The 26,859-nt window shown below is 59.6% G+C and overlaps 2 protein-coding genes across 2 annotated transcripts; one reads left to right on the top strand and one right to left on the bottom strand.

Moving 5' to 3' along the window:
• The first annotated feature begins 1,739 nt into the window (after positions 1-1,739).
• Positions 1,740-15,466, top strand: LOC119090057 (transcription factor 12). Its single transcript, XM_037212851.1, has 12 exons — positions 1,740-1,811; positions 2,097-2,333; positions 6,340-6,513; positions 7,765-7,956; positions 8,285-8,344; positions 8,649-8,711; positions 9,234-9,462; positions 9,640-9,760; positions 10,362-10,475; positions 11,916-12,061; positions 13,718-13,851; positions 14,340-15,466. The coding sequence occupies exons 1-12, from the start codon at positions 1,740-1,742 to the stop codon at positions 14,376-14,378; spliced, it is 1,581 nt and encodes a 526-aa protein (XP_037068746.1). The 3' UTR covers positions 14,379-15,466.
• A 1,305-nt stretch (positions 15,467-16,771) lies between these two features.
• On the bottom strand, positions 16,772-26,775 carry LOC119090333 (ankyrin repeat and MYND domain-containing protein 2). Its single transcript, XM_037213123.1, has 5 exons — positions 26,608-26,775; positions 22,822-22,999; positions 22,167-22,332; positions 18,889-19,028; positions 16,772-18,393 (listed from the first exon to the last, which is right to left on the bottom strand). Exons 2-5 carry the CDS (start codon positions 22,993-22,995, stop codon positions 17,482-17,484), a joined length of 1,392 nt encoding a protein of 463 aa, XP_037069018.1. The 5' UTR covers positions 22,996-22,999; positions 26,608-26,775; the 3' UTR covers positions 16,772-17,481.
• Between the last annotated feature and the right edge of the window lie 84 nt (positions 26,776-26,859).

Raw genomic sequence — 26,859 nt, 5'->3', positions numbered from 1 at the left:
AAGCTCGTCCGGTCTGTCCATATGCGGCACTGTGTTGCCTTCCTATGGTATGCGCCGTTTGACGGTGGTGGTGTGCTGGCCGGCGCGGGCTGCTGCGGACGGGCGGCCCTGCTGTTACCACGCGCCGGTGACCGGACTGAGCCGAGCCGGCAGGGCGAGAGGTGCTGCTGCTCCGGGCGGTCAGCGACCGGGGCCGGACGGCGAGCCGCGCCGGCGGAGCTCGAGTCGCCCTCCTCGCCGGGGACACGCGCGCTGACAGGCGGCCGAGGCGTCGCGTCTGACGGACCGACAGCCTGAGGAACGATCCGGACCGCCGGCGCTCGATGTGCTACCACCGAGTCCCTGAGCCCGTGAGCGACGCCCGAGCCGGGAGCGGCCGCGGCCCCGGACCAGGTCACACCGCCGGCGGCGGCGGGGCCTGGGGCCTGGGACCATGGGAGGTGCCATCGCTGCACTGCGCCGCGTTCGTGGAACGGCGCTGCAGGCCCTGTGAGTCAGCCGGCAGGCATCCCCGACGGCCGGCAGCCAACAAAGCCGCGGCCCGACTCGCCCGGGCCACCGGGAAATCGCGCCCGAAGGACCCTCCACCGCCGCCGCCGCTGTAAGAGGCTCATGAATATCCGCGCTGCGGACGAGATCGCATTTTCGACGAACCCGTACCGGGCATGTCAGTCGCTGTCAGTCAGTATTGCGGCCCGGCAGGTCACGCCATCCGGCTCGGCCGCCGCGGCCTGCCCTACCCTACTACGGGTCGGCCGCCCGGATCTGGGGCGGACCGGACCTGGACGGCGGCGCGCACCGGTCCGACGCTGCCCGGCGCTGCCCGGCCCGGCCCGGCTCGGCCCTGGCCGGCGCTGCCCGACTCAGGCCTCTGTCCTTCGCGTGTAACGGTCCGCTCGCTGCTCGCTGAACTCCTTCTCGTCCCGGTTACACGGCTGGCGACCGACACCCGTTGTTCCATTGTGAGCGCTCCCCTCGCCGCCGTCCCTGTTCTCGCGCTCTGCACGCGGCGCCGCGCGGCCCCGTCGTCGCCCGTCCCGCTGCTGTCGGCCGGGATGAGTGAGCGGCGCGAGACAGGTTCGACGGCTTCGTCGCGTCGTGTCTCACCGCGGCCGGCGCCGGGCCGGATGGACGGTTCCGGCGGTGCCAGCGGCGGCGGCGCGGCTGTGTCCGGCGCGTCTTCCGCCGCCGGCCGCCGGGCAGGTCGGCCGCCGTCGCCGGGCCGCGGCGGCGCGCGGCGTCGGCCGGCCGGCCGACCGGCCGGCCGCCCGCCCGCCCGCCCGCCCGCCTGGCCTTGGCGGCCCGGCCGGGGCGCGGCAGACAGCCCGGCGCCGGCCCGGACCGGCCGGTGACGTGGTCCTGCCCGCCCGCGGCCCGGCCGCCCGCCGGCCAGCCCGCCGACCGGCCTGCAGTGCCGACCGCGAGGCCGCGCCGCGCTGACGTCCGTCGCTCCGCCGCCGCGCTCTCTCCCCAGGCCAGGTTAGGTCAGGTCGGTCAGCCTCCCCGGGGTCGGGTCGGGTCAGGTCGGGCCGACGCGTGGTCTCCGCGCCGCGCAGTGCCAGCCGCGCCTCGTCTAAATGTTAATCGCGCGACGCGCGGGTCATTAGAAATCATCGTTGGCTGGCCGCCGGCGCCGGCGCCCACCGAGGCCGGCTTGGGGCGCGCCGTTCCACCGGCCGCCGCGCCGTCTGCCGCGCACCGTCGGTGTGGACGAGCGGCGCCGTCGGCCGCAGGTGCTGATGGACGCCGCGCACGTGATCGGCTCGCTCGAAGAGTCGGCCCGCGTGCCTGTGATACACGGCTGTCCGCGAGTAATCGGAGTGGCTCTGTGGAGGCGGGCAGCGGTGTTTGCGCGGTGACCGAGTCGACACGCGACGCCCCGGCCGAGCGGCTGCTGCCTGGCGCGGTGTCGGACAGCCTGGCGTCTTCCCGTGCCGGGAGTGGCGACCGGTGCTCCCCTGTAAGGCCCGGCGGGCCAGCTCGTCCCGCGGACCGACCTGACGTGACCTGACCGAGCCCCTGTCGTGTCGAACAGCGAGTGAACGGCAAGTGCACTGTCAAGCGCCTCGCCGCGCGTGTCGTACGCGCCTGCTCAGCGGAGTCGGCGCAGCCGCGCCAGTGCCCTCCGCGCGCCCGAGCGCTGCGCCATGACGGCGCCGCCGAACGTGAACGCGCTGGACCTGCCAGGCTTCGGCCGGGGCCCGGCGCCGCCGCCCAGCCCCGGCCTACCGGGCCCGTTCAGCCCGAACGTGCCCAGTCCGCGGCCGCAGGACGCCGCCAGTATGGTGATCATGGCGCGGCGCAACCCGCACCTGCGCCGCCGGCTCAGCCAGGTCAGTCCTCGTGCGGGCGCGGTGAGCTCGGCTGGCCGCCGGACGGGCGCTGCCCGCGCGGGGATGAGGCGCGATGGAGGTGGACGTCAGGGCGAAGCGGGCCCTGGCTTTGCGGAGGAGTGCGCCTGGTGTTCGCGGGCCATGAACTTCGCCAGCATAAAGGCTGTCCCACATCGGCCTCTTTTCGTTGTAGATCATTGCGATGCAACGCGATGTGGGACGGAACCGAACCCAACCGAACCCAACCGAACCCAACCCAACCCGATCCAACCCAACCGAACTGAACTGAACTGAACTGAACTGAACTGAACTGAACTGAACTGAACTGAACCGAACCGAACCGAACCGAACCGAACCGAACCGAACTGTATAGGAGCATAGCGAACAAAGTCATGCGCACTTAAAGATTATAGGCCGCCGGCAACAGGCCGTATCTAATCAAGATGGCAGTCAACGGTGTGTTCCACGGCGATTTCTTGCGAGAAGCGGAGATAGGATTAGCGAGCAGCGGACTGAAATTCAAGTTTTCGTCTGCCAAGAGGCGGCGCTCCCTCCCGCCTTGTACGTGGGCTGCGGTGTGGGACGCGTTGCAGAATCTCATTGGTTCCAACGCTGTGCTACTTTTCAGTTCCGTTCCGCCCGGAATCGTATCGCAGCGCCGCGCAACGAGAAGTGGCCGGTGCGGGACGGCCTCGGCGGGAGCCGGCGAGTCTGGAGTGGGTCGTCTATTCCGACGCCTGCCGGCGTTCCCGGGCCGGGCCTCCGTCTGGTCGGCAGTAACCTGTCGGCGCCGTGTTGGTTTTGGCCGGCGGCGAATGATACTAGCGCCGGGCGCGGCGGGAGGCCTGGCGTCGGAGTCGGCGCGGGCGGCAGTCCGGCGGCCGCCGGGAAGCCGAGTCCGGCGGCGGCGCGGCGGCGATGGGACGCTGGGCCGTCCGTCGCCGGGCGCGACCGGCCGGCTTCCGTTCGTGGCGGTCTCGTCGCGGCTGGCGTGACAGCCGCGGCTCGCTCTGTGACCTAAGTGTCTGATAGCGGGCTTGCGCTTTGTCCTCGGCGTGCTTAGAGCAAACAGTGCTGAGTAACCGGGGTATTACTGTGGAGGGATACCGACATGGCGGTTTATCGTTACATGGGTCCATGGAGAGGAAAGCGGATCGCCGAGTTCTGTGTGCTGTGAGACAAGTGGTAATTGATCTAGAGATTAATAACGGCGGAGCTTGCCCCGGGCGGGGTACTGATAGCACATCAGCGGTGTCCTTGTCGGACGCGCCTTAGGCCTTCCCTCTCCGTAGTCGTCATGTCTTCCCTGGGGCGGAGCGTCGCCGCGGTTTGTGTCTTTGCGTTGGCCGCAATGCTCGAAGCGTCCACTTCGGTCAGCTGGCGCTTGTCATCACCCCTGGACTGGAGGCGTGTCTGCCCAGCCCCAGCAGCAATCGTCCAGCGTGCGCGAAAGCCGTCTCTGCGCCGCGCAGGCTGTGCTCAGAGACCCGGGATGGTCTGTGTGGTGCGCAGGGACCGGACCGCGGTCTGCGGCTGGGCCGTGGAGCGGCCGACCGCCGAGCGTGGTCGGTTTCGCGGGCGGCGACCCGACCGCCAGGGTCGAGCTTAAAGCTTGACAGCGCGAAACGCTGCTCCCTGAGTGAGAGCCCCGTCTGTGTCAGTGTACAGCAGGCGGCGGGGGCGCTGGTTCGGTCCCGTCCGGTCCGGTCCGGTCCGGTCCGCTCCGCCCCGCCCCGGCCCAGTGTCGGGTAACAGGCGGACGTGCCGGCGGCCCGGCCGCGCCAGGGGTCACATTCTCGGCTCTGGCGTCCCGCCTCGGGCGCCAATCGCTAAAAACGGCCGCCGCCGCCGCCCCGCGGAATGCGGCGGCCCAGACGGCCTGCCGCCGCGGCCGGGCGCGCGCACTCGGCCGCCGGCCGGCCGCCCGCCCATGTATGCCCAGCCGCCGATAACCAATCAGCCGGTCGGGTTGGCCGTCCGGGCGTCGACGGCGTCGGGGCGCGACTTCGACCGGGCGACGCCGCGTGTCGGCGTGCCCGGCGACCTGAGGTCGCGCCGGCGTCGGCGGGGCGAGAGCGGCCTCGACCGGTCGGCGCGGGGTCAGCGGCCGGCGCCGGGCCTGCCCCGCACCGGCGCTCGGAAGATTCGACCGCGATCGGTCGCCCGGCTGTCCGACGGCGACCCTTGGCGGCCGTCGCCGCCGTGCTGATGCGCACAAAAACATGCTCAAGCGTACTGCCACTACCATCTTGGTTCAAGGGTCGTTGTGGGGTGTTTTTCTGTAGTGGTCGATGGCTCGTCGCACACGCTGGGAGGAGCGGCTGCAACCGACGTCTTCTTGCTTGATCGGCCCACCGTCGTCCGTTAAGTGAAGCGGCGTTATGCATTAGTGTTTTAGTCGAGTCGCTTTCTATCGGTCCCTCGGACCACTTTGCCATTATTTTCCCATTTGGGTGCGATCCGCAGGGATCTCTAAATGTTTTTCGTTCGCAGCAGCTGTGGACGGCACCCTTCGTAGGCTGATTTCCTGCTTTTCGCGGCACAAGTGTGACGAATGGGCTGGCCCGGACAAATATCGCTGATTTATGCGCCGCGAATGGCGGCCGGAAAGACAAACGCCTTGTTTGCGGGCCGCTGATTGGCGCAAGTTGCCTGTTTACATTTTTAATCACCAGTTGGCGATCCCGGAGCGGCGCCGCGCCGCAATCGAGCCGATTTTAATGGCGGCTGATGGACGCTGCGCCCGTCAGCGCCGCCCCGATCGCTGCTGAGCGTTTCATGGCCGGCGGCTGCGGCCCGGCCGAGCGTCTGGCTCCGCGCCGCGCCGCGCCGCGCCGCGCCGCCGACTCGGACCGCGGGGGCGATGCCGAGTCATTACGTCCGCGTCGAGTCATTAGCGGAACCCGTGGCAGCCGTCAGCGGCCGAGCTCTGGGAAGCGGCGCTGGTCGGCGACTCGCGCGCGTCAGCGGCGAAATCTGCCGGCGTTTAAAAGCCGCTCTGTCGGCGTTTGGCACGATTAGGACCAGACCGGGGAGGCGTGCCTCGTGACAAATGCGGCGCAGCGGCTGCCGGGCGCCGATGAGCCGTGAAACAACTACCTGCGCGCGCCTGGGAACGCGGTCCGCGCGCCACAAACTTCGGCAGATGTCGCTCCGCCGGCGCCGGGAGCTGGCCGGCGCTGCGTGGCGCCCCGCCGACCGGCCGGCCGCTATCGCGCTCCGGAAATAGCACCAGCCGCCGACGACATGGGCACGCCGTCAACGAACGCCCCCCCCCCCCCCCCCTCCCAGCTCGGGCTGCCCCCCTCCCCGCTCCGATTGAACGGCCATCCATTGGTGGGCGTCGTAAACTCCTTAGCCGGCGTCGTAAATAGAGGCAGCGCGCGCTTTATTGGCGCGATCCTTCGCGACGGAACGGTGGCCGGCGCCGCCCCGCGGGTTTATCTAACGGCTCCCGCACGAGTTTATTAAACGGTCCCGCGCGAGTTTATTAAACTCGGGCGGGCCCGCGGGACCTCGGCCGTGTTAACGAGGCGGCCGACGGCGGCCGGCCAGCGCGGCGGCCGTGTCCTGGCGGGTACGCCTCTCAATGAGCCTGCAGCGGCGGCCGACGCCGTCGCGGCCGGATCACCTTGACGCCGGCACAGGCTGGCCTTGGAGCCGTGGTCAGCGGCCGCCGGCGCCCCTGGCCGCTCGCTGGGTTGCAGGCGCGGGCGCGCGCGCGCCCCGGCCGCCTGCACAACCAACAGACCGAGCGGCCGGCCGGCGGCGGCGCGTGGTCGCGCGCGCCCAGGGCGTAATGAATCGCCAGTATTTATGCGACGGCGGCTTAATTAATTCTGTCGGCGTGTGTAGTTTACGGTCGGCGCGGTCTCTCGGCGGCGACCGTAAACAGGGCTGGCGGGGACGTGTGGGCCGCCGGACGGCGTCCCGCGACGCGGGACGGCGATTTACCGCCACCACGCGCTGACCACTGACTCTCTCCCCCTCTCTCTGTTCCCGGCAGTATGTGGGCGACGACTACAGCCAGGATTCGCCCGGACGCTACAGCTCCTACTTCCTCGACGGCGGCGCCCCTGCCGGCGATCCGTGGAACTCGCAGTACTCCAGCTACTCGCCAGGCGGCATGATGGGGCCGGTGCCGCAGGCGTCGCCGCATTACGGCATGCCCGACGGCATGGTAAGTTCGGCGAAGCGGCGGCGCCCCGTGCCGCGGTCGGTCGTGCGTCATTGAGTGTCGATATGGCTCGTAGCCAATGGCGTGATGGGGCCGTAAACCGCCCTTGCCGGCCGCTAACGATGATCTTTATGGCCGGTTTGTCGCAACTTTATGTCGTGGACGACCGATATATGCCGTGGTACCTGCCTGAGCCCTCACACGGTCAGATAGGCTGCAACTGTTGCCACGAATTGCCGCACCTCTTCTCGGTCGGCCGCCCGACGCTGCGGGGCACTCGTTGTGCACAAAGTTGCTTACGGCGGATGTCTATGCGGCATTAATTACGCTGTAGTGGGTGTCTGCGGTATTGTTATGCTGCAGCGGATGTCTGCAGTATTAATTATGATGTAGTGGATGTCTGCAGTGTTAATTATGCTGCAGTGGTTGTCTGCGGCATTCATTATGCTGTGGTGGATGCCTTCACGGTATTACGGTGTTTGCAGTTTGTGTGCATATTTTTGGTCATCATTCGGCTCACAGGCTCGGTTCTCGGCGTGAATTTTGCGCTCAGAACATCCACATTACTGGAAATCGCTATCCCATCCTGTTCCATTTTTTGGATGGCTGCCAAGATCGGCGTGGGATTGGCGTGACGTGCGCACAACAAGCTTAACGCCACTGGCCTCCGTAGCTCATTAACCAGTCGCCGGCAATGACGTCTGCGAGGTCTTACATGGTATTATGAACAGCGCGGTACAATCCGAATTCAAGGAAAGTTAAATTCCAGCTGTGCCGGATCTGCATGTGGACCAGCCGCAGATCTTGGTCGGCTCCCGGGTGTGTCGCTGACGGCGATGCTCTTGTCCCGAGGCCGGTTTGAAGCACACGCGTCGTCGACGCGGCGTCAGACCGACATCGGCAGAACCCATCCTGGGCCCCCGACGAAGCGCGCCACGTCCCTACTGAATAAAAAACAAAACAAATTACCCCCTACTCCGACCTGCCCTCCGCTTTTGTTTGCGCAAACCAGGCGTGATTTGATCTGGCCCTACCAAAGCCAACCGATATTCAAAAGATAATTATATTCATATATTATTTTGTAGTAATTCAGGTGTAACTAAGCAGAGATTCAGATGTCATTTTGACGTGGATGACGTGTAGATTCAGACATGTGGATTTTCGATGTGTCAACATTCAGGTACAAATGCCCTAATTCGGAGAAAGACACATAAGGGCAACGCCTGTGACAGCGGGCGGACATCCTTGCGGCAGGTGTACGGGGCCGACCTGTCTTCCAACCTGCCGTCGATGTCGTCGTTCCGCGCGCCGCCGTCGTCGACGCCGGCCGTGTCGCCGCACCTGTCGGCCGGCTCGCCCATGTACAGCGCCGGCAGCGGCCACCCGGCGCCGCCGCCGCCGCCGCAGGCCAACACCGGAGACACGCTGGGCAAGGCGCTGGCCTCGGTACGGACCCGGCCCGCCACGGCGGACGGCGCCACGGGCTCACGGACGCCTCTGGTGCCGACCGCTTTCGCTCGCGGTGCCGCGCTGTGGGAGAGGATGACGGAGGTGTTTGTTCGCGCTGGCTCGTCGGTGGGTGGGGTTATAGTTGGTTTTTGCGAGTGCTTTGTTTTGCCCCGGCTCGTGGATGCATTTTCGTTTCGCCGTTAAATGCGTCATAGGTTGGCAGTGTTTATCGAATTATTTCGCGTCTCGCCTGTGCTGCCTTGTACGCGAGCTGCGCCATAAGCCGTGTGAGCGGCTGGTGACGCTGTCGTGTCGGCCGTTTCAGATCTACTCGCCGGACCACGCAGCGAGCGGCTACGGCGGCGGCGCCGTTCCAAACACGCCGGTACGTGCCGGCTTCGGCCGCCGTCTTGGCTCGCTGCACCGTCGCATGTCGCCGTCACCGCCGTAACTGTGCCGCGCTCCGCCGTAACAGAGCCTCTCACCGTTAGTGCAGCAGACCGGCACTAGTGCATGCCACCCTAGCTCGGCGCGGAGGCGCTCTCTCACCGCACCCGGCGCTGACCGGTCGGCGCGCCACCTCTCGGCGGCCGTGAGCACTTCAGTTTGCCGTGACACCGCACAGGCGGCGCGCCAGCCTCATTCGACCTCGGTTTGATGTTTGCGTCGTTGTTTCGTTTGTTTGGCAGAATCCACGAATGCCTGATGAGCATTTGGATGACGCTATTGGACTTCTAAGAGACCACGCTCAGGTAAGGTGGCAATCACTGAGCAGTGTTAAAACGTAAATAGCGTCGATGTGTGACCTATCTGTACACTGACCTGCGACTCCGTCACATGGCGCCGTACGTTCTCAGGCATGCAGCCCTGCTAAGTGTTCATCACCCCTCTTTTGCTCTAATGTTTGATGCACGATTGTTGACACCAACGAAGCGCTCTTGCCATTGTCTTGCTCTTCTAACATTAGTAGTTTGCTATTGTTGTCATTGGAGGAAAACTGATGAGAATGTCTGCGGTATTGCCACACCACACAATCATTTGATCCTAGCTGACGTGACCCAGGCTCGGTTGGCCTGGCATGGCCTGCCCTGCCCTGCCCTGCCCTGCCCTGCCCTGCCCTGCCCTGCCCTGCCCTGCTCTGCCCTGCTCTGGTGCTTTGCCCTTTCCTTCCCTGCCATGCCGTGCCCTTGTGCCCTGCCCTACCCTGGTGCCCTTCCCTGCCCTGATCCCCTGCCCTGCCCCGCCCCTGCGTGACGTGGTGGGCCGGTCGGCAGGGCGGCCGGATCGAGGAGCGCCTGGACGACGCGTTGATGGTGATGCGCAGCCACGCCGAGCCGCCGGCGCCGCCCATGCTGCCGCTGCACCCGGCGGCCGGCGGCGCTCACGCCAACGGCCTCCTCTACATGGAGCAGCACGTGGCCGGCCTGCGGGCGGCCGCCGGCTCGGCGCCGCCCTACGGCCAGCTGGTGTCGCCCGAGCAGCCCGACCGCGCCACCGCTTCCAGTGAGTGGCCGCCGCGCACGGCACCACGCGGCAGGGCAGCGACGGCTGCTGGCGTCGGCTGAGAGCTCTGTCTGAACTCGGCGCTTTGTGGTGATTGTGTCGCGCTGTGTGCGTTTGGACAGTGCCGCGCCGCCCCCCGCTGACGGCCCGCTGACGGCCCGCTCCTCCCCGCCGCAGAGAAGCGGAAAGAGGCGCCGGACAGCACGGAGCTGGGCTCGAACCTGTCGGCCAGCTCCGTGGCCGCCTCCACCACCTCCACCTCGTCCACGTCGTCCAAGGCGAAGCGGTCGCGACGATAGTGAGTGTGGCTCGGCGGTGGCGGCCGGTGCACGGCCGGTGGGCGTCTGACGGGGGTCACGCTCTGGTTCGCGGCCGCAGCCCTCTGCCACGGCCTGTCAGCGAAGCTGTGAACAGATCTGTTTCTTCTTTCGGTTTGCATGCGGTCTGACTGTTTGGAAGCCTGCGGTAATACGACGGATGCGTGTTGGTGGTATTATAGCGTCGATTCTTTGTAGAGTACTAAGACTTAATCAGTTGCAGTCTGGGGTCTGAGCCGTCAAAGCAAGCCATACCTCACGAGTCATATTTCCCGTCGTTTTTCACGAGTCCCGTGATGTGCTGTCATTAAATGCAAACCCACTACCTGCGGCGCTCATGAGCCAGTCAAGCCAGACTATTGGCGACACAATCTTTCCAGTCCGTCAGACGGGCGCTCGCCACTCCCCGCCGTTGCCTGTTGTCGTCCCTGTAGCGGTGTGAGGCGGGGGTGTGCGCGGCGCGCGCGCGCCGGCGGGCCGCACGCGCCGCCGGCGGCGCGCGCGCTGGCGGCGCCCCCGTGTGTGCGTGCTCTGTGGCGGACCGTGCGCCGTTACGAGACCGGGGATGCTCTGCCCAAACAGCGCCGGACAACAGCCCGCTGTCGATTGTTGCAGCGAAGAGGAGTCCGATCTGGACCCGGGCGTCAAGCTCGTGCGCGAGAAGGAGCGACGTAGTGCAAATAACCAGCGGGAACGGTACGTGGGCCGCCACCGGCCGGTCGGCGCCCGGCGCGCGGGAAGAGGGGAAGGGGAGCGTGCCGCCTCGCCGCGGCGCCGGCTGCCCTTTGGAATTTGGCTTCGAAGGCCTTGCTAGCCTCCAGCCTTGACCAACTATCATGCTCACGAAGTGAACGGCCGGATTTCGGCGAAGTCTCGTGCCTCTTTCCGAGCACGGCAGCACAAACAGGCCAGCTCTGCTCGACTTATGTTTTTGATCATTGAATGAAACACGCCACGGAGCTGGCCGACAGGCCGCGCCGTCAGTGGCCCGGCGCTTGCTATGTCGGGTGACGCGCGCCGCGGCCGGCAAATCTGGCCACCCGGGCTCGCGTTCGGGCTCGCTCCCCGACGCTGGACGCGGGGCGGTGCGGCGCGGCATGGCACGTGATGCCGGGCTGCACACGGCCGGCTCGGACGGCCCTGGCGCGCGTCGCCCGGCATACCGCGGTCTGGCCGGCACGCCGAGGCCGGCACGCTCAGCCTCGGCCGACGGCGCCGGCCCGCTCCGCCGTAGAGGGAGCGGGCCGGCGCCGAGGGGAGGGGGGTCCTGCACGCTGCATGCCCTCCGGGGGAGCCCGTCCGCCTGCCCGCCGGCCGCTGTCCGGTCCTGTCCGGGAGTCAGGAACCGGACAGGAGGCGACGACGGGCCGGCTGGAGGCTGTGGATATTTGTGTTGTAGGACGGCGCCCCGCCTTTGCGCTGAGCTGGTCACCAGCAGTAAAAGGGCTCACTGGACGGGCGTGGCTGGGTGGGTGCTGCGGGTTTTTGTTTACGTAGAACGTCAACTTGCGTTTGCATCCGGTTGCAGTTAACGTTCGGTCGGTTTCTTTTGTCGCGTTTTGATCGCTTGGTGTCAGCGGCCGTGGAGAAAGCGGGCGGGGAGCATTGTGCCGTTTATTTCTGGATTTGTCGGTGAATGAACCTCTTGAGTTACCTGTTGTTCGGTGTTGCCGCACTGTTCAGTTGACATTTCTTGTGGCTTGAGTCGGATCAGCTTGCGGAACGACTGCCTGCACGTCCCCCCCGCACTGGTACACGCACCGCCACACCCACACGTACCCGCCGCGGCCGGCCGCGTTTCTTCCGCGCCCCTCCCACTCTCTGTCCTTCCGTGTCGTCTGTCGGCGGGTGCGTGTGGGCGCCGCTCGCCAGCCTTACCCCGTGTGGCGGCCGCGGGCGGGCGCGACGCCGCGCCTGGCTCGGCTAGTCACGGCCGCCTCCGGCTGCTCCCGCAGGATTCGCGTCAAAGATATAAATGAGGCGTTCAAAGAGCTGGGTCGCATGGTGACGGTGCACATGACGAGTGACAAGGCGCAGACCAAGCTGGGCATCCTGCACCACGCGGTCGAGGTGATCAGCCAACTGGAGACCCAGGTCCGAGGTACGTACCGCTGACACCGACCGCGCGCCCCGCAGGGTGCGCATTCGCGACATCAACGAGGCGCTCAAGGAGCTGGGCCGCATGTGCATGACGCACATGAAGCAGGACAAGCCGCAGACCAAGCTGGGCGTGCTCAACCTGGCCGTCGATGTGATCATGACGCTGGAGCAGCAAGTTCGAGGTTAGGCCGCGCCGCCGCCGGCGCGCACGGCCGCGCGCGCGTTTGTGGTGCTGTGTGTGGCGTCCAGTCTGCTTTCGGTGTTGCCTGCTTTCAGCGCCGCCGCCGACGGTGCGCCGGCTGGGCGTGGCATGGGTGTGGCGGCGGTTTTCGGTGTTGGCGTGCGTGTCGGCGCCGTTTGCGGTGACCTGCCTGCGGATGCCGTTCACTGGATTGGGCTCGGCTGGCGGGAGGGCACGCGTTCGGTGTTGGCGGCGGGTCCCCGCCGCGGCGGAGCCTTCGGCTGGGTTCGGCAGGCCTGCCGGAGAGGGTGGTCTGGTTCGCCGGTGTTCGCCGGCGGGCTGGCCGGCGCTCCGTGATAGAGAGGAGCGGCACTGAACCTTGGTCGGACGAGCACCGCCGCGTTACGGTCTTCCCGGGATTAAGTCGGGTTGTGGCGTCCTCGCCGCCTGAGCGCCGGAGCCGTGAAGGTGTGGGTCATCCCGCCGGCTTGCTAAGCTGTTGGCTTGCTGTCTGTCTCCTTAGTGTAAGCTGTTTTTGTTTTGTGGTTGGTTTCGCTCGCGTTATGTTGCTAACATTTGGTTTTTTCTGATTGAGATAGCATGTGCGTGGCTGTTTCATTCAGTGCCGACATTCGGTCTAATGGCTGAAGAGTGGCTGGACTGGCGCGCTGAGTGTGGCTGGACAGAAACATTCTACCCGGTTAGATGGGGCTTTCAAACGTGATCACCAGACGGAATTTCGAGGGCATACTTACAAAACCGTTATGATCTCCATTTGCGGAGGTTGGGAATCCTTGTCTGGATGCAGCAACTTAGTCGAAACGGATGCCGGCTAGACGAACCTCTGTAAAAGTTCAAAACGGACACTCCCACACGCCAATCTGATCGCTTTCATTACAAGGTGCATGCATTGAGTTTGAACATCAACCGTCCCGACATATACGGATCGTCGCGATTGAACGGAATCCGTCGGTTGAGTTCAATCCCAGACCCGAGTGGTGTCCAGTCGACTTCACCCAGCCACGATTTTGAGACGCTTCCTTTTCTGAGGAGCTTTGTTTGCATGAAATCGTACATCTTGTTTCACTGTTCTAAATTATGTTTCAGTTGGCTTCATGGTTCTCCCTAGTTTAAATGTGTTTATCGTTATTTTGTTGACTTTTGTTTTGCTGGTAACATTGAGCTACGCTGCTTTGAAACACGTTCATTTTCGATTGGTGTGTATTGTGCCTTGCAATTTCTGTTTACTTTGATCGCAATATGTCGGATGTCATTATGTGTTTTGTGTCATGCTCTTTATTTTCAACCACATCTGCATGTCTGACTCTATACGTCATGTTTGGTAACGGATGTGAAGAAACAGCTTGCGTACCATAAAAATCTGACACCCTCTGAAACTCAACCGAAATCCAAAACCCTACTCAGCTTCCCGCCCTGTGCATGATCCACGGAATGAGTCGAGAGTGATTTGATCGCGCTCAACTATCCTTGCCTGCATTTTTCATTGGCAGGTCGCCGTGTTGACCGGCTAGAGTCTGGCTGTAATCGAACTCCGTTGTGTGTTAGGGAGTGCCTCCTACCGGTGGCCGCCCGGGACCGGGCTGGGATCGGCCAGCCGTCGGCGCCGCCGCCGCTGACGTGTCGGGCCCCTCCGCAGAGCGCAACCTCAACCCCAAGGCCGCCTGCCTGAAGCGGCGGGAGGAGGAGAAGAACGACGACATACCTCATCACATGCACCCCAGCGCCGCCGGCATCCCCTTCAACATGAACGTCAGCAACGTCAGTCATTCCGTACGTGGCGGCACCTGGGCGCCGGACGCGGCAGTGATGCCTCTGCAGAAGGACTGGCCCAGAATGGACATGTGACTACGTGCAACAGCTCTATTCTATTTTTGGAGGCAAATGAGTCAGCACCTGTGGTGGGAGAGTATTTCGGCTTCGTCACGAAGTGCTTCCCGTTTTGGTGCAGCAATGTTGGTCTCAAGGGCGTATTAAGATTGACCCCGCCAAAACTTGTCCACTGTGCAGCTGAAAAATTCCGTCAAGCCTTGGCATTCGCCGTCTTTTGTTTTCGTGTTCCAGTCTTGTCCCTCCCGTAGCTCCTATTGAGGTGCGCCGAGGTGCACTTCAGCACCAGAATATTGCAAATTGAGACTGCCTTCTGACCTGCCCCAGAACATGGCCTTATAAGTCACGCACACCATCTTGCGTTTGAGATCGCGGCGAGACCTGGCTTTTGTGTTTTGCGGCGCGGGCTAACTATTGGGCTTTTGTTTTAGGGTGCGGTGCCCTCGCACTCTCTACAGCACCAACAGTAGCGGCACCTACCGACGGCTGATGACAGCTTCACTTCGGAGTCGGCCGTGCGCAGCGCTGACGGCGTCCGGGCGAACGCGGAAGGCAGCGCCGCGCAGCGTCACATGTGATACATATTGACTCGAGTCTTGCCCGCCGGATGGCGGTAGTGTGTACATAGTGGGCTGCGTCGGAGCGCCGCGGCGGCGGAGGACCGGTAGGCTAGGCGGGCGGGCGCGCTCCGGCCGCCGTGCAGACCAATTTACAAAGGCCGCACACAAGTGTTCTGTGTACAAAGTTGTTATTTTATGACCGCGGAGCGAGCGTGCTGCGTCGCGCGGCGGCCGTGGCGGCCGACCCCCATTCGTGCATGATATTCCATAAGTGCATTACGTATTTTACTCGTGAGTTGTGTCATTTGGGGGCCGGCGCGCCGCCTCTCCCCTTCTCGTCTCCATGACGTGCGCCCGCTCGGCGCCCGAGCCCGGCCCGGCCCTCGGACGGCCGCCAGCTGGCGACGCAACGTCAGTATTACGTTCATTCCGGCCTCGGCATCTGTCGCCCGCTTGTGGCGCCGGCGGCGCCGCCCCGTCTGTACATATGCGGCGCGAGGGCGATCGGCCAGTGGCGCGCGGCGCGGCGCGGCCGGGCGCCGCCAGATCTCCGGGCGTCGCCCGCGGACCCCGCCCCCTGCTCATTCTGGCATTACCGGCCCCGTGCGGAGGCCCGCGCGCCCCGCGCGAGAGACAGCGAGTGAGCGAGAGACAGAGAGTGCGCGTGGGTGGGTGGGTGTGCTGGTGGCGCCGCCCCTGCTGCTATTTTTGTGGTGATGAGCTTTTGCAGAGGCTGCCTGCCTCGCCTGGCGGCGTGCCGCGGAGGCACGGTTCATTCAATCGGCACTTCATATCTCCGCGCGCGCGCCCCCCGCTCATGCCGCGAAATCAACCATTGGGAGGACGTTGTTTTTAGTGTGGCCTGCATGGAGGATATATTGTTTTCTTTGTTGAGTGGGTGTCACCCGACGCAGTCTCCGTGTTGTCTGTACTTCAAATCGCATTATACCTGAGTACGATAGTCGATTGTAGAAACATATATATCCATGTGCCATTTATGCCGAGTTTCGCTTTGCCGGAAATCAGCTCAACAGAACCTACGATATGCTGGGACATTTGAACAGACTTCGTTTCCAGCAAGACAAACGACCATATTTGCTGCCATGTCCTTATTGCGGTCTACCCCGTCGGAACAGATCGAGTTTGAAAGAAGCTGTCGCTTGCCCTTGTTCCCCGTGCATTTTGGAAGAAGCACTCGGCTGGGGACTTTGTTTCCCTTCTGGCAAAAACCTGAGGTTCCCCTAATTCTCATCTGCACGACAGCTCCATGTATTTTAAGGCATGCCTTGGTCCCGCGAGTAATCAGGGTACGCGAACAGGGACGCTTCGGCTCGGCCGCGTGCGGCGCCGCGCCGGGTCGCTGGCCGTGTTGGGAGACGATCGATACTGGCGACCGGGAGACAGCCGATGCTAGCTACCATGAGACGACGGATATTGACGGCCGGGAGACCACCGATATTGACGGCCGGGAGACCACCGATATTGACGGCCGGGAGACCACCGATATTGACGGTCGGGAGACAACCGATATTAATGGCCGGAGTTTTGGTTTGTCGTCGCGAAGGCCGACATGGAAACGGCGGTTGCCTGTGACGGCGAGCATGGCGATCGAGGAAAAAAACGGACAGCAAAAACTCGCTATTTAAGCAGGGCCACGGGATAAGATAGTGCGCATCGGACAGTTTAGCTACATAGACCTCACGTCTTCGAGAGCTTGCCTGCCGTAAATCATACGGCCAGCTGGGGTCGGCGGTAGGTCACTGGGCAAGGTGGCAAGGCCGTGGCCCCAATGTACTAGGGGAGTAGGGCGGTTCGTATGCTTCCACCTAGCGGGCACGCTGCGAACTGGCGATGTTCGCGTCGCCCCTGGGGGTGTGATCCTGTCAAGTAGCTGCCAACACCGTGAGAACCAAGATGCCCCATTTCACGTCAGCTGTCCGATGTCCAGACCGTCAAGCCTTCTGAAAATTTGCTTTCATCACCCAAAAAAGGCAGTTGTTGCAGTGAACCTGCCTAACCAGGCAATGAGATGGTCCGAGACATTGACAGCGGGGGACGGCCAAGGTCGGCACGACTTGTACGTTCGCGCCAACTGCTCTGAGCCACTCTGTTTGCAATCCGCACGTTGCACATATATCGGAGTACGCAGATCAGTTCAGTGCAAACTTACAACGTGATCCCGCGAGCATGCCCGTCTGGAACGGACAAACGTAGCCAAGGCTCAGCACGTCCACAGCGGTCGCTTGCCATTCGCCAAGTACCGCTTCCAACCCCCAATCCGAACACAAGCGCGGACGACGGTGAGAGGCGTGTATTGCACGAGCGGACCGAGACATGGCCGCCGAGCGAGCCAGAGCAGCGGACGTGACGGACAGTGCGCGCGGGCCGGCCCGGTCCCGACACGCTCGGGTCTCGCCCGACCAAGACACGGCTGCGGGACTCGGATGAGTCAGTGCACAGAACGGGTGACGTGGTGACAGCGTTTTAAAGACAGATACACAGAGTGGATCCGAACAATGGCTGGTGGATCCGAACAATGGCCGAACAACAGTGGATCCTGACCTCACGCGAAGCTCAGAAAATGGCACGTACAACCTGGAAGATGCCGCAAACTGCTAAGCACTCGTGGGTACCGGATCCCCAAGTCACGGATCCCGTTCCGTACGGGATCCCGGGTTTCAGAAGCGTCTTGGAGCTTGCGTCTGATCGTGGAGAGACGTGTTGACTGTCCACAGGACCTAGCACTACAGCGCGGGTCTATTCTTCGGACCCCGGCACACGCACGTTGCCTTGCACGCGTGTCCATTGACGGTGCAGCACAGAGCGCAGCAGGCAGGGGCCATCGGACCACGTGCTCCAGACTTGACGGCAACGTGGTGCTACTTCGGCCCACTCCACCGGCCAGCCAACACCAGCTGGTGGAGTCATGACTGACACTTACGCGTGTAAACATTTCAAAACATCGATGACAATGAACGGCGGGACAGCGAGCAGCGGCCGGAGACTGACTGAGTTAGCTGGCTCCTCCAGCAGCACCGCTCCCTTGACCAGCCTCTTTCGACTCCGTGGCCGCGCCCTCAGACTCCTCCCCTGCTCCTGCCGCCGCATCCGGCCTCTCCCCTGCGCCTTTCGGAACGGCGGACGTCTCGCCCCCCTCCGCCGGCACAGCGGTCTTCTCACCGCCCTCTGACGTCACAGCGGCCTTCTCGCCACCCTCTGACGTCGCAGCGGTCTTCTCACCGCCCTCTGACGTCACAGCGAGCGCCTCGCCCGCCTCGCGCGCCTTCCGCTCCTGCTTGGCCACGCGCTCGCGAAGTGCCGCGCAGAACCGCTTGTGCGTGAACCAGTGGGCGCGCTGGCAGGCGCGGTCGCAGTACTGGACGGCGCGGCAGGCGGCGCATCGCTTGGCGGCGCCCTCCTCGCCGCACGCCCAGCACTGCTTCTCGTCCTGGAAGGCGCGCTGGCCGTTAAGCGCGGCGCTTAGCAGGCCCAGCGCCGTCGTCTCGGCGGCGGCCGGCGGCGCGCGCGCCAGGTTCGCCACCAGCTGCTGGAAGAGAGGCGTCTCGCGGCACGGGAAGCTCTTGATGCATTCGCGCACGTAGTTCTCCTGGTACTCCTCCACCATGTTGGCGTTGCAGCGCAGCCAGGCGCGCACGTGCAGTTCGCCGACGCGCGCGGGGAGCTGCGCCGCGTCGCCACCGCCGTCCGGCTGCTTGGCCAGCTCGGCCTGCCGCGTCTCCTCCAGCGAGCGCAGCACGCACGCCAGGTAATGCGCCTTCACGGCCAGCACCTCGTTGCCGCCGCCCGGGAGTCGCACCTCGCGCTCGCAGATCAGATCCAGCACGCGCGCCACGCGCGGCAGGCCGGCGAACATGGCGGCCGACTGGCGCAGCACGGAGAGGATGTGCACGGGGTGTAGGTTCACCTGGCGGCGGGAGGCGAGGTCAGGTGGCGGTGCTGCGTGCCGGGGCGGCCACGCGGGCGCGACGTAAGCGTGGGCGCCCACCGATAGTTGCTGGGACTTAAGAGGTTTGCGACGCATTAAAGACCTTGGTCGATTTGTGTGGCAATCCCTCATAGCGAGTGAGCCGCGACCAAGCTGGCAAGCACGGAACGCTGCTATTACAGAAGCTGACGTCACATCGTCACCCGTTGTTCGCATCAGGAGGCCGTCCGACCTATTACCAGCATCGGGAGGCCCCCGGCCTATTACCAGCACCAGGAAGCCCCCGACCTGTTACCCGCATCAGGAGGCCACCCGGCCTGTTATCCGCATCAGGAGGCCACCCGGCCTGTTATCCACATCAGGAGGCCACCCGGACTGTTACCCGCACCAGGAGGTCACCCGGCCTGTTATCCACATCAGGAGGCCACCCGGCCTGTTACCCGCACATGAAGGCGCCCCCGCCCCGCCGGTTACCTGCATCAGGAGGTGGTGTGTGGGCGCGGCCAGGGCCGGCGGCAGTTTGGGCTCCGTCTCCAGACCCCGCGGAGCCGTGTAGTAGTCCACCAGCGAGCGGGGCACGTAGTTGTTGATCAGGGCCACCACCCGGTGGTTGCCTGCCGAACATACACCGAGCCCGAGACTGAGTAGATGACACAGGACAGCAGCCCCGCCTGAACATACAATTACCGCCGGAAAATCTGAACATGACTCCGGTCCGAGGACATAGCGCGGTGTTGTCACCAATGTGAAGAATGCATTCTTTTCACGTGAAGGCCGCCTTCCAAAGTTCCGCAACCATACGTATTGCCAGAAATGGGTTTAATGATTCAAGCTTTAGAAATTGCAAACATGGTTAGGTTCTTGAAGGGAATTAACGCCAGCAATCCTTTGTGAAATCTGAAGGTGAAAGGCGTGCAGGACGGAGAACTTACAAGGCAGAGACAATCAATCGCCAGTGAACCGCGATCTGTTCCGGAACGCGAGCAAGACCAGGGGCTCAATAATATGCGACATGGCTAACATGGCTCGTACCACGTCGTCACAGGAAAAGCTCAGATCTAACCCCACAACCAAAACCGAACCACCCGTGGAGCATACGGCGAAGAAGGAAGTGGTCACAAAAGCAGTTCGCAGCACCTAACTGTTAAGTTGTACTTTTGGATACAACATCTGTACCACAGGCAGAGGAGCGTCTCATAAAGTCTGGTACCAGAATCAATTTTGGAGTCGACTTTTTCATGCGGCGCCAGAGGGATAACGTTCACTACTATCGGAAAATGGGAGTTCCATGTTGCCCATGCCCCTCGCCCCCCCCCCCCCCCCCAGACCCAACATCTGCACTGCAGGTGTAGGGCCTGGGGGGGGGGCATGATATCATGTTTGATATCATATCAAATACACCATACGAGATCATACAAATGAAGCGTGTGTAACGCTCTGTAACGCTGCCCCACTGCCGCCTGCCGCAGTTTGGCGCTGCGCCAGCCGCCAGGCCGTGCGGCACCACGTGACCCGGCCGCGGCCCGGGCCGCACCGGTACCGGGCCAACCGCTCGATGGTCTGCCGCGACCCCCGGCGGATTACCGGCCGGGCACCGCTCTCCGGGGCAATCAGCGCCCGGGGCGGGGCCGGCGCCCCGTCGATCGGCGCCAGGACAATCCCGGCCGGTGGCGGCGGCGGCCACCTGAGCGCGGTCGATCGCGACACGGGCCGGCGGGGACGCGGGGCTGCTCAGGCCGCGGCCGCGGCCTGGGCAGCGGCCGCAGCGGCGGCGGTGGACGCGGCCAGGGCAGCGGCGGCGGCCGCCGCGCGCCGGCTGCCCGGCTACGTGTCGTGTGACGGTGTCAGGACAATTCTGGTAGGCTTTTGATTGGATGCCTGTATTAGCCGATGACGCGTGCAAGAAATCCGAGCATCCTATGTGACATCGGTGGATGAATTTGTGGAGATGAGGTTATACGCGGCCGATGAAGGCGGAAACAGGCTATTCAAAAGGTCACGGAGGATGTTTTTTTTCTGGGAAGGCCTGTTGGACGCCATTGCATGACAGCATCCAATCACTTAAGGCTATGTAAGGATCTCCAGACCGCAAACAAGCGTTTAGATAACAAGATTTCGCGTGTTGGACTTCTGCAGCGATAGTCTGATACATTAAAGTTATGCTTATTATGGTAAGATAGTCCATGAAGAACCCCAAACGACGACATGACGACCAATCAATGCTTACTTACGGACTATAAGCCATTTGTTTGATCTCGTGGAACATCACAGCGTGCTAAACATGTCTATTTACCAGATGTACTCCGACACCATGTTTTTGGGTTGACCCAAGGAACCGCTCATATTTCACCATGCACACACTATTTAAAGTCTGCCTATCAATTTTGCCGGATTTGGTACTCGGACGGCCTGATCGGAAGTTTTTGGGACAGTCGTGGGAGGTCGATTCCAACCTTTGACGCAGCGTGTGGGTCCAGTGAAGACCAGCCATAAATACGCTTAACTCGCATGACGTCATCAACCTCGAGATCTTGTCGTTTCACTTATCAGGTGGCGATATTTGGCCCCCAAGATTTAGAAGGGTCCATTCCGCGATTCCCACAGCACTTGGGGCCATAAATACCGTCCACCAGAGTGGCAGATCCGTTGCAACCCGTGTTCTGCACGCATTCCGCAATATGTGCACCACCGTCCTATCTAAACCCACAGACCCGTCACCTCTCCACCCACAGGTCCACCCATAAACTCAACTATCCCACCTAAGCCCACAGACCCATCACCTGTCCACCCACAGGTCCGCCCATAGACTCAACTGCCTCATCTCAACCCACAGACCCATCACCTGCCCACTCACAGGTCCACCCATAGACTCAACTGTCCGGCCTGAACCCACAGGCACGCCTCTCCAAGCGTCTCTCGCGCGAGCCCATACGACGCTGGCGATCCTTCACCCCCTCAGCACGTACTCAAACGTAGCCATGACCCCCTACACGCACCCACGGGGACAGCTAAACACTGCCGCCTGCCTCCTCGTCCCATGCGCCCTCGAGACATACACACACACAATGTGAATGAGGGCGAGTCCTTATGCACACTCTTTGTGCAGGGATGAAAAACCACAAATGGTGTGACATTAACACCCATAAACGAAGTTCTAGCCAAGTTGTTCTGCACTAAAATTACCCCACGCAAGGTAATTTTTTTTTGGGGGGAGGGGCTTTACGACGCACTCAGCTGCTGAGGCTATATGGCCGCAAAGTATATTTTTTTTTGCGTTCGACACGACTTACATTGGATGTGGGGCCGCAGCAACTTTTGTAAGCTAGTTTTCTTCAACGGAGGGCATTTCCCCGTAAGCACAGATAGTTGTACGGGACGTAGTGTTGCAGTAACTTTTGTAAGCCAGTTTTTATGGAGCGCGTTTATCGTCAGCAAAGACAGTAACTGATCGCGTGAATGTTTGGAATATGTTCCGGTGTTTTAATAATGTCGAAAATACGTATACGTCTTGCTACCAACTTTACGCGTTCACGCTCCAACAATATGCCGGAGAGAGTGCGACCTTAGGAGAGGATCCCCACACCCTGCCAATGCTCCACCGACAAAGTGGATGGTGGGAACGCCGTCGACCGCTGGCGTCGTCATTTCTAGTTGCATGCCTTTTCCCTGATTTATGCATTCCCTTTTGGCATAGTCCAGCAGGACACTGCATGTTCCAGTTCAGGAGCTGGATCTGTCGCCGCGTCACGTACCGACGAACGCAGCCATCTGGGCGGGAGTGCGCTTGACCGAGTTGGTGCGGTCGGTACGCGCGCCGGCCGCCAGCAGCGCGCGAACGGTCGGCTCGCTGCCGGAGAGGGCGGCGAAGTGGAGCGCCGTGTAGCCGTGCTCGTGGCCGTCCCAGTCCACGTCCGCACCCTGCGCGCGCACCGCACACGTGAACACTGCGCACCGCCCACCACACGCGTGTGCACACGTGCACCCGGTGGCATTGGACGCCTCGCTCGTGTAAGAGCGACTGTGCAGACACTGCGGTCGTGGACAGCTCTTGGAAAGGATTGGAAGGGAATGTAGGGAAATCAAGGGTTCGAGCCTTACGATATCCAGAGCACCATGCGAAGAACAACGAAGAGACAAAGGTCAGACAGGTATACGGAAATATGAGAAGTGCAATGAGCTAAACCTGCATGAAACGCATTGCAGAGAACTACATGAGCGACGAGAACGCACGTTGCATGCCTAAATCTGGAATCACGGCATAACATGGTAATACTCAACCCTACAGCGTAAGTCTACCCGTAAACATAACTGCAAACGGATTTACCACCCGTTGCGGGCTCCCCAACAGCACCCCTGCACCCAAGAACTCAAACCTGCGTAGCATTCCACCCAGTAACCATCCAGTACCTGATCCAACAGCATCTGGCAGATCTTGTGCCGTCCTTTGTAGCTGGCGTGCTGCAGGGCTGTCATGCCGTGATCATCGCAGTCATTGACCTTAACTGAACCACTGGAGAGCTGCTCCTTGGCTGCTTCCACGTCATCAGCACTGATGTGATCAAACAGCTTTTGGAGCAACATTGTCCTGAAACAGAGCAACGACGGGTCACCATGTATAAAAGGCTGCAAGTTGCTGGGGCTCCGGAATATAGAGACGTCTATGTTTTACGAGTGCCCGTTATGCAATAACAAAACAAGAGCCAATGACATATTTTGGGTCAAAACATCGCTTGCATGTTTTTACATAAACAGTCACAAGAAACAACAGCCCCGCGTAATACTATCTAAAAGTGGGAGAAATGTCTCCGCAACTAGTGTCGCAGCAAAAGAGGACTGCAGAAGACCCTGCATCGCGAGTAGCAGCTGTAGCGAGTAGCGAGTACCCCCCCCCCCCCCCCCCCCCCCAACTGCTCGAGGCTGATAATTCGGTGTAAATGTGTGTAAATGTCCGATGTAAATGCGAGTAATTAACCGCCGTTAACACAGTGAACCCGCAAGCTGTGTCGCCGTGAACTGGCAGTTTCCAGTTCGTACTGGCAGTTCACGACGATACCATGTTAACGTAAGTTGTTCAGTGCATTAGCGAGGAACATCATTCACATACATAAGACAGTAGTATTAGCCCTATCCCTCGGATAAAAAAAAACAGGAGAATGGAATGGAATAGAATGAAATTCACTTCTGCTATTGTTTTGATAAAGGCATGTTACCGAAATATCAACCCAACTACATCTCCATCCTCTTGTTTTTTTTCTCCTAGGAATAAGACTAATAATACTATTGTCTTATCTAAGATACCATGTTGCAGCACCGGATATGCTGATTGCGCTCATTTAAGCGGCATAAATCAAAATTATTGCGCAGCGATGAATCACCTTCGTTGACCTCATCTGTAAAACCGGAGCAACCGCATACTTAAAATAACTCTCCTCTATGTCCAGCTTGTCGATTGAGATGGACATAGGCACCCGGAATACTGCCCAAACAGAGCGAAAGTGGCGGCAGAAGAGTCGCATGAGTTACAAGTCACCTTGCATGAATCGCCTCAGACATAGGCTCCAGCCGACACGATCCTAGCACAATCAAACCTGAACCTGATTCAACCGCCATTCAGGAAGCGCTGAAGAGCTTGAGAAAAGCTCCAATATGTGCAAATAATTAAACGAATCGGAAACTTTTTTCGTGGTTACGACACTGCGTCCCAGCAGCTTCGGCACGTATATACAGCATCAAAATGTGACGCCCATGGTTGTTTTTCGATAGGTCACAGATCTGATCTACAGATATAATCGATTACGGAGCCTGTGACGGTGAGCGCGAGTTATGCGTAACGCCCACTCGTCAACTATGCTCTAGGGAACAGGGAGCTCTTGGGCTTTAACAAATAATTTTGGTGAATGATGCTGGTAATAATTTTGATGTTTGAAGCACATTATAAGGATGTATGAATTAGTGCTCAATGAATATTACTGACCTGTGACTTTTTGTCAAATGCTTACCTAAGGGTAGTGAGCCTGACAAGATGTCAGTTCATGTCAAGAGACAAGGTAATCAAGGCCACAGTTTCAGTTATCTGAGGAAAAACCATGAGTTTCCAAGATTGTGAATGCCATTGATTTTTTGGAAAGTCATGCTTTTATCATGCAGGGCATATATACACACACACTCACACACAAGATATATATATATATATATATATATATATATATATATATATATATATATATCATTGGGACATAGGTCAGTGCAATATTCACCCTTTTGTAGCCCATTGACCCCACAAAGGTGCAGATGCCATGAGCTGGTCTTGAGACGTTAATCTGGGCTTGCAAATGACTTGGACCAAATTATGAGCACTCACATGCCCTGTCCTCTTTGAATTAACCGCACACATATCACAGAACTGACTCACACTTTTCATTTCTATGTCATCAATATTTAGTTTAAAAGTTAAGGAACAGCAGCTTATACCAAAGTTAGCATACAACAGCAGCTTGTGCCAAAGACATCAGTGTCCTTTTTGCTTCATGACAGCATCATGCAGTCAGGCATCTGTGTTTGCACACTATCTTACTATAGCACAGGCAGCTGACAAAGATGAAAAGATCTATGTCATCTTTTGTGCAACTGGTTGGTGCTGAGTGAATGAACATGCTAGAACTTCTAGGCTAATGGCAAGCATACATGGTCTACTTGAAGTATCCTGAAGCCATCACTATGTAGCATCATCATTGCCCAAATTATATTGCTTGTTTGCCAAGCACAGTTTATGATTGATGTGTTGATGTCCAGTCACCTTTCCTTTTATACTTAATGTGTTAAAGTCACATGAATGGTTAATCAAAACATAGCACTTAACAAAACATCAGTATGTTTCAGCCACTCAATTCTACACAAACTGAAGCATTATTCAGTGTTAAAATCCTCAATGTCTCCCCATCTTAAACCCATTTTAAAGGAAGATCACATGCAATTTCTGGATGTTGTTTCATACAGCTGCTTTCAAACAATTTTAAACCAGAGATATCAAAAGAGAAACCAAAAACATTTAAGACTCAAGACTGATGTTACAGGTATGAACATGGTTCAAATTAAGCAGATACAGTTTCAATGTTGTGAGAAAATGACAAACCTGCATTTTGCATGAGCTAATGGCAAGTTGCACCACTAGAAAATGTGAATGAAAATTTTAAGTGGAAGAAGAAAATATTTGCTGGTGGCAGTGTCAACAAAAAATGGCACACACTCATGAGACTCAGACTGGTCTGCCAGTCAGAGTACCAGTCTGCAAAACATGCTCACATGCTGTTATAAATCTGAACCCGCAGCACATGTGCAGCAAAGTCAGGCAAGGCCAATTCACATTTAATTTTCATATAATTTTTGTTTGAAAAAATCTGGGAAGATGTTTTGTTTGAAATAAACTTAGCAGCATCACACTTCCTTGAAAACATAGACTTCATATATTCTTAAATTGATGGTTGCAATGAACCAGACTCAAACTTTTGGACTTCAGCTGTGTATGCTCCCAAATTGTTGCAATGATGTTGCTGCTATGCCAGAAGTGTTCAACAAAATATTTTTTTTAGTGTGACTAGAGTATGCCCACCATTTTGAATATAACAGAAATGGGGCGGGGAGTTAACGGCTTTTAGTGATGCAAGCCATCAGCAATAAGGTATGACCAGTAAGGTCAACAAGTCATTACATGGTCCAGTCATAGATGGTGATGCTTGGCCCGCATCACCTTGGGTGCTCAACAATAGTTTTTTGATACAACAGTGATATTCACATAAGTTTCCAAATGCACTCACGAGCAACATTATTCACATAGATAAGTGGTAATAGCCTAATTCCTTGAATACATACAAAGAGAATGAAGACAAATGTAGTAGCAACTCAGCAACATGCCTTCAGCAGAAGTTTGCTTTTTCTTTTACTGCTATTTGTTTCAATCAACATGTATTGCCAAACTATCAACATCTATATGTTCATTCTCCTGGTTTTTCTTCATGCAAAAGGCTATTACTACCATCTCATTCAATAATCATGTTTCATGTAGCTAACAAGCAAACAAAAAAGAGGCATCACATACTGGTATCAGTTTCTGGATATGTCCTTGGGCTCACACCGAAACTAAAGAGGGGGGGGGGGGTGTAATGACTCCTCATCCTTGACGGTACGTGCACCTACTTGGTACTCGCCTACGATGTCCGCGTTCGCTGATAATGGGCTTTTAATTGGACTCTTAACTCGGTGGAATGCAGCCCAAGAGGCAACCCTACAGCCACCCGAAACAACTCGGCCGGCAACCGTGCCCACGCCCAATGTCTGTGCTGCGCCCTTAGATCTATATGTTCCGCCGTGTTTGCTGGATTCGTTTTATCATTCAACCCTGCGCAGTAGACGGGCTGCGCATTTGTATCCATACCGCTATTTATGTAG

Source organism: Pollicipes pollicipes, unplaced genomic scaffold (genome assembly GCF_011947565.3).
Source record: "Pollicipes pollicipes isolate AB1234 unplaced genomic scaffold, Ppol_2.1 Scaffold_3087;HRSCAF=3621_pilon_pilon_pilon, whole genome shotgun sequence".
In the NCBI taxonomy this organism is placed as follows: Eukaryota; Metazoa; Arthropoda; class Thecostraca; order Pollicipedomorpha; family Pollicipedidae; genus Pollicipes; species Pollicipes pollicipes.
Note: the sequence above shows the minus strand (reverse complement) of the source record. Positions and strands in the feature narration are given on the sequence as shown.

Bases quoted from the DNA above. Each gene is read 5' to 3' on its own strand.
- LOC119090333 (XM_037213123.1), bottom strand. From the start codon at position 22,995: ATGTTGCTCCAAAAGCTGTTTGATCACATCAGTGCTGATGACGTGGAA. The intron at 19,029-22,166 runs GTACGTGACGCG...TATGTTCGGCAG, and splicing joins CCAGATGGCTGCGTTCGTCG to GCAACCACCGGGTGGTGGCC. The intron at 18,394-18,888 runs GTAACCGGCGGG...TCCCGCCGCCAG, and splicing joins CACACCACCTCCTGATGCAG to GTGAACCTACACCCCGTGCA.
- LOC119090057 (XM_037212851.1), top strand. From the start codon at position 1,740: ATGGACGCCGCGCACGTGATCGGCTCGCTCGAAGAGTCGGCCCGCGTG. The intron at 9,463-9,639 runs GTGAGTGGCCGC...TCCCCGCCGCAG, and splicing joins CGACCGCGCCACCGCTTCCA to AGAAGCGGAAAGAGGCGCCG. The intron at 13,852-14,339 runs GTACGTGGCGGC...CTTTTGTTTTAG, and splicing joins TCAGCAACGTCAGTCATTCC to GGTGCGGTGCCCTCGCACTC.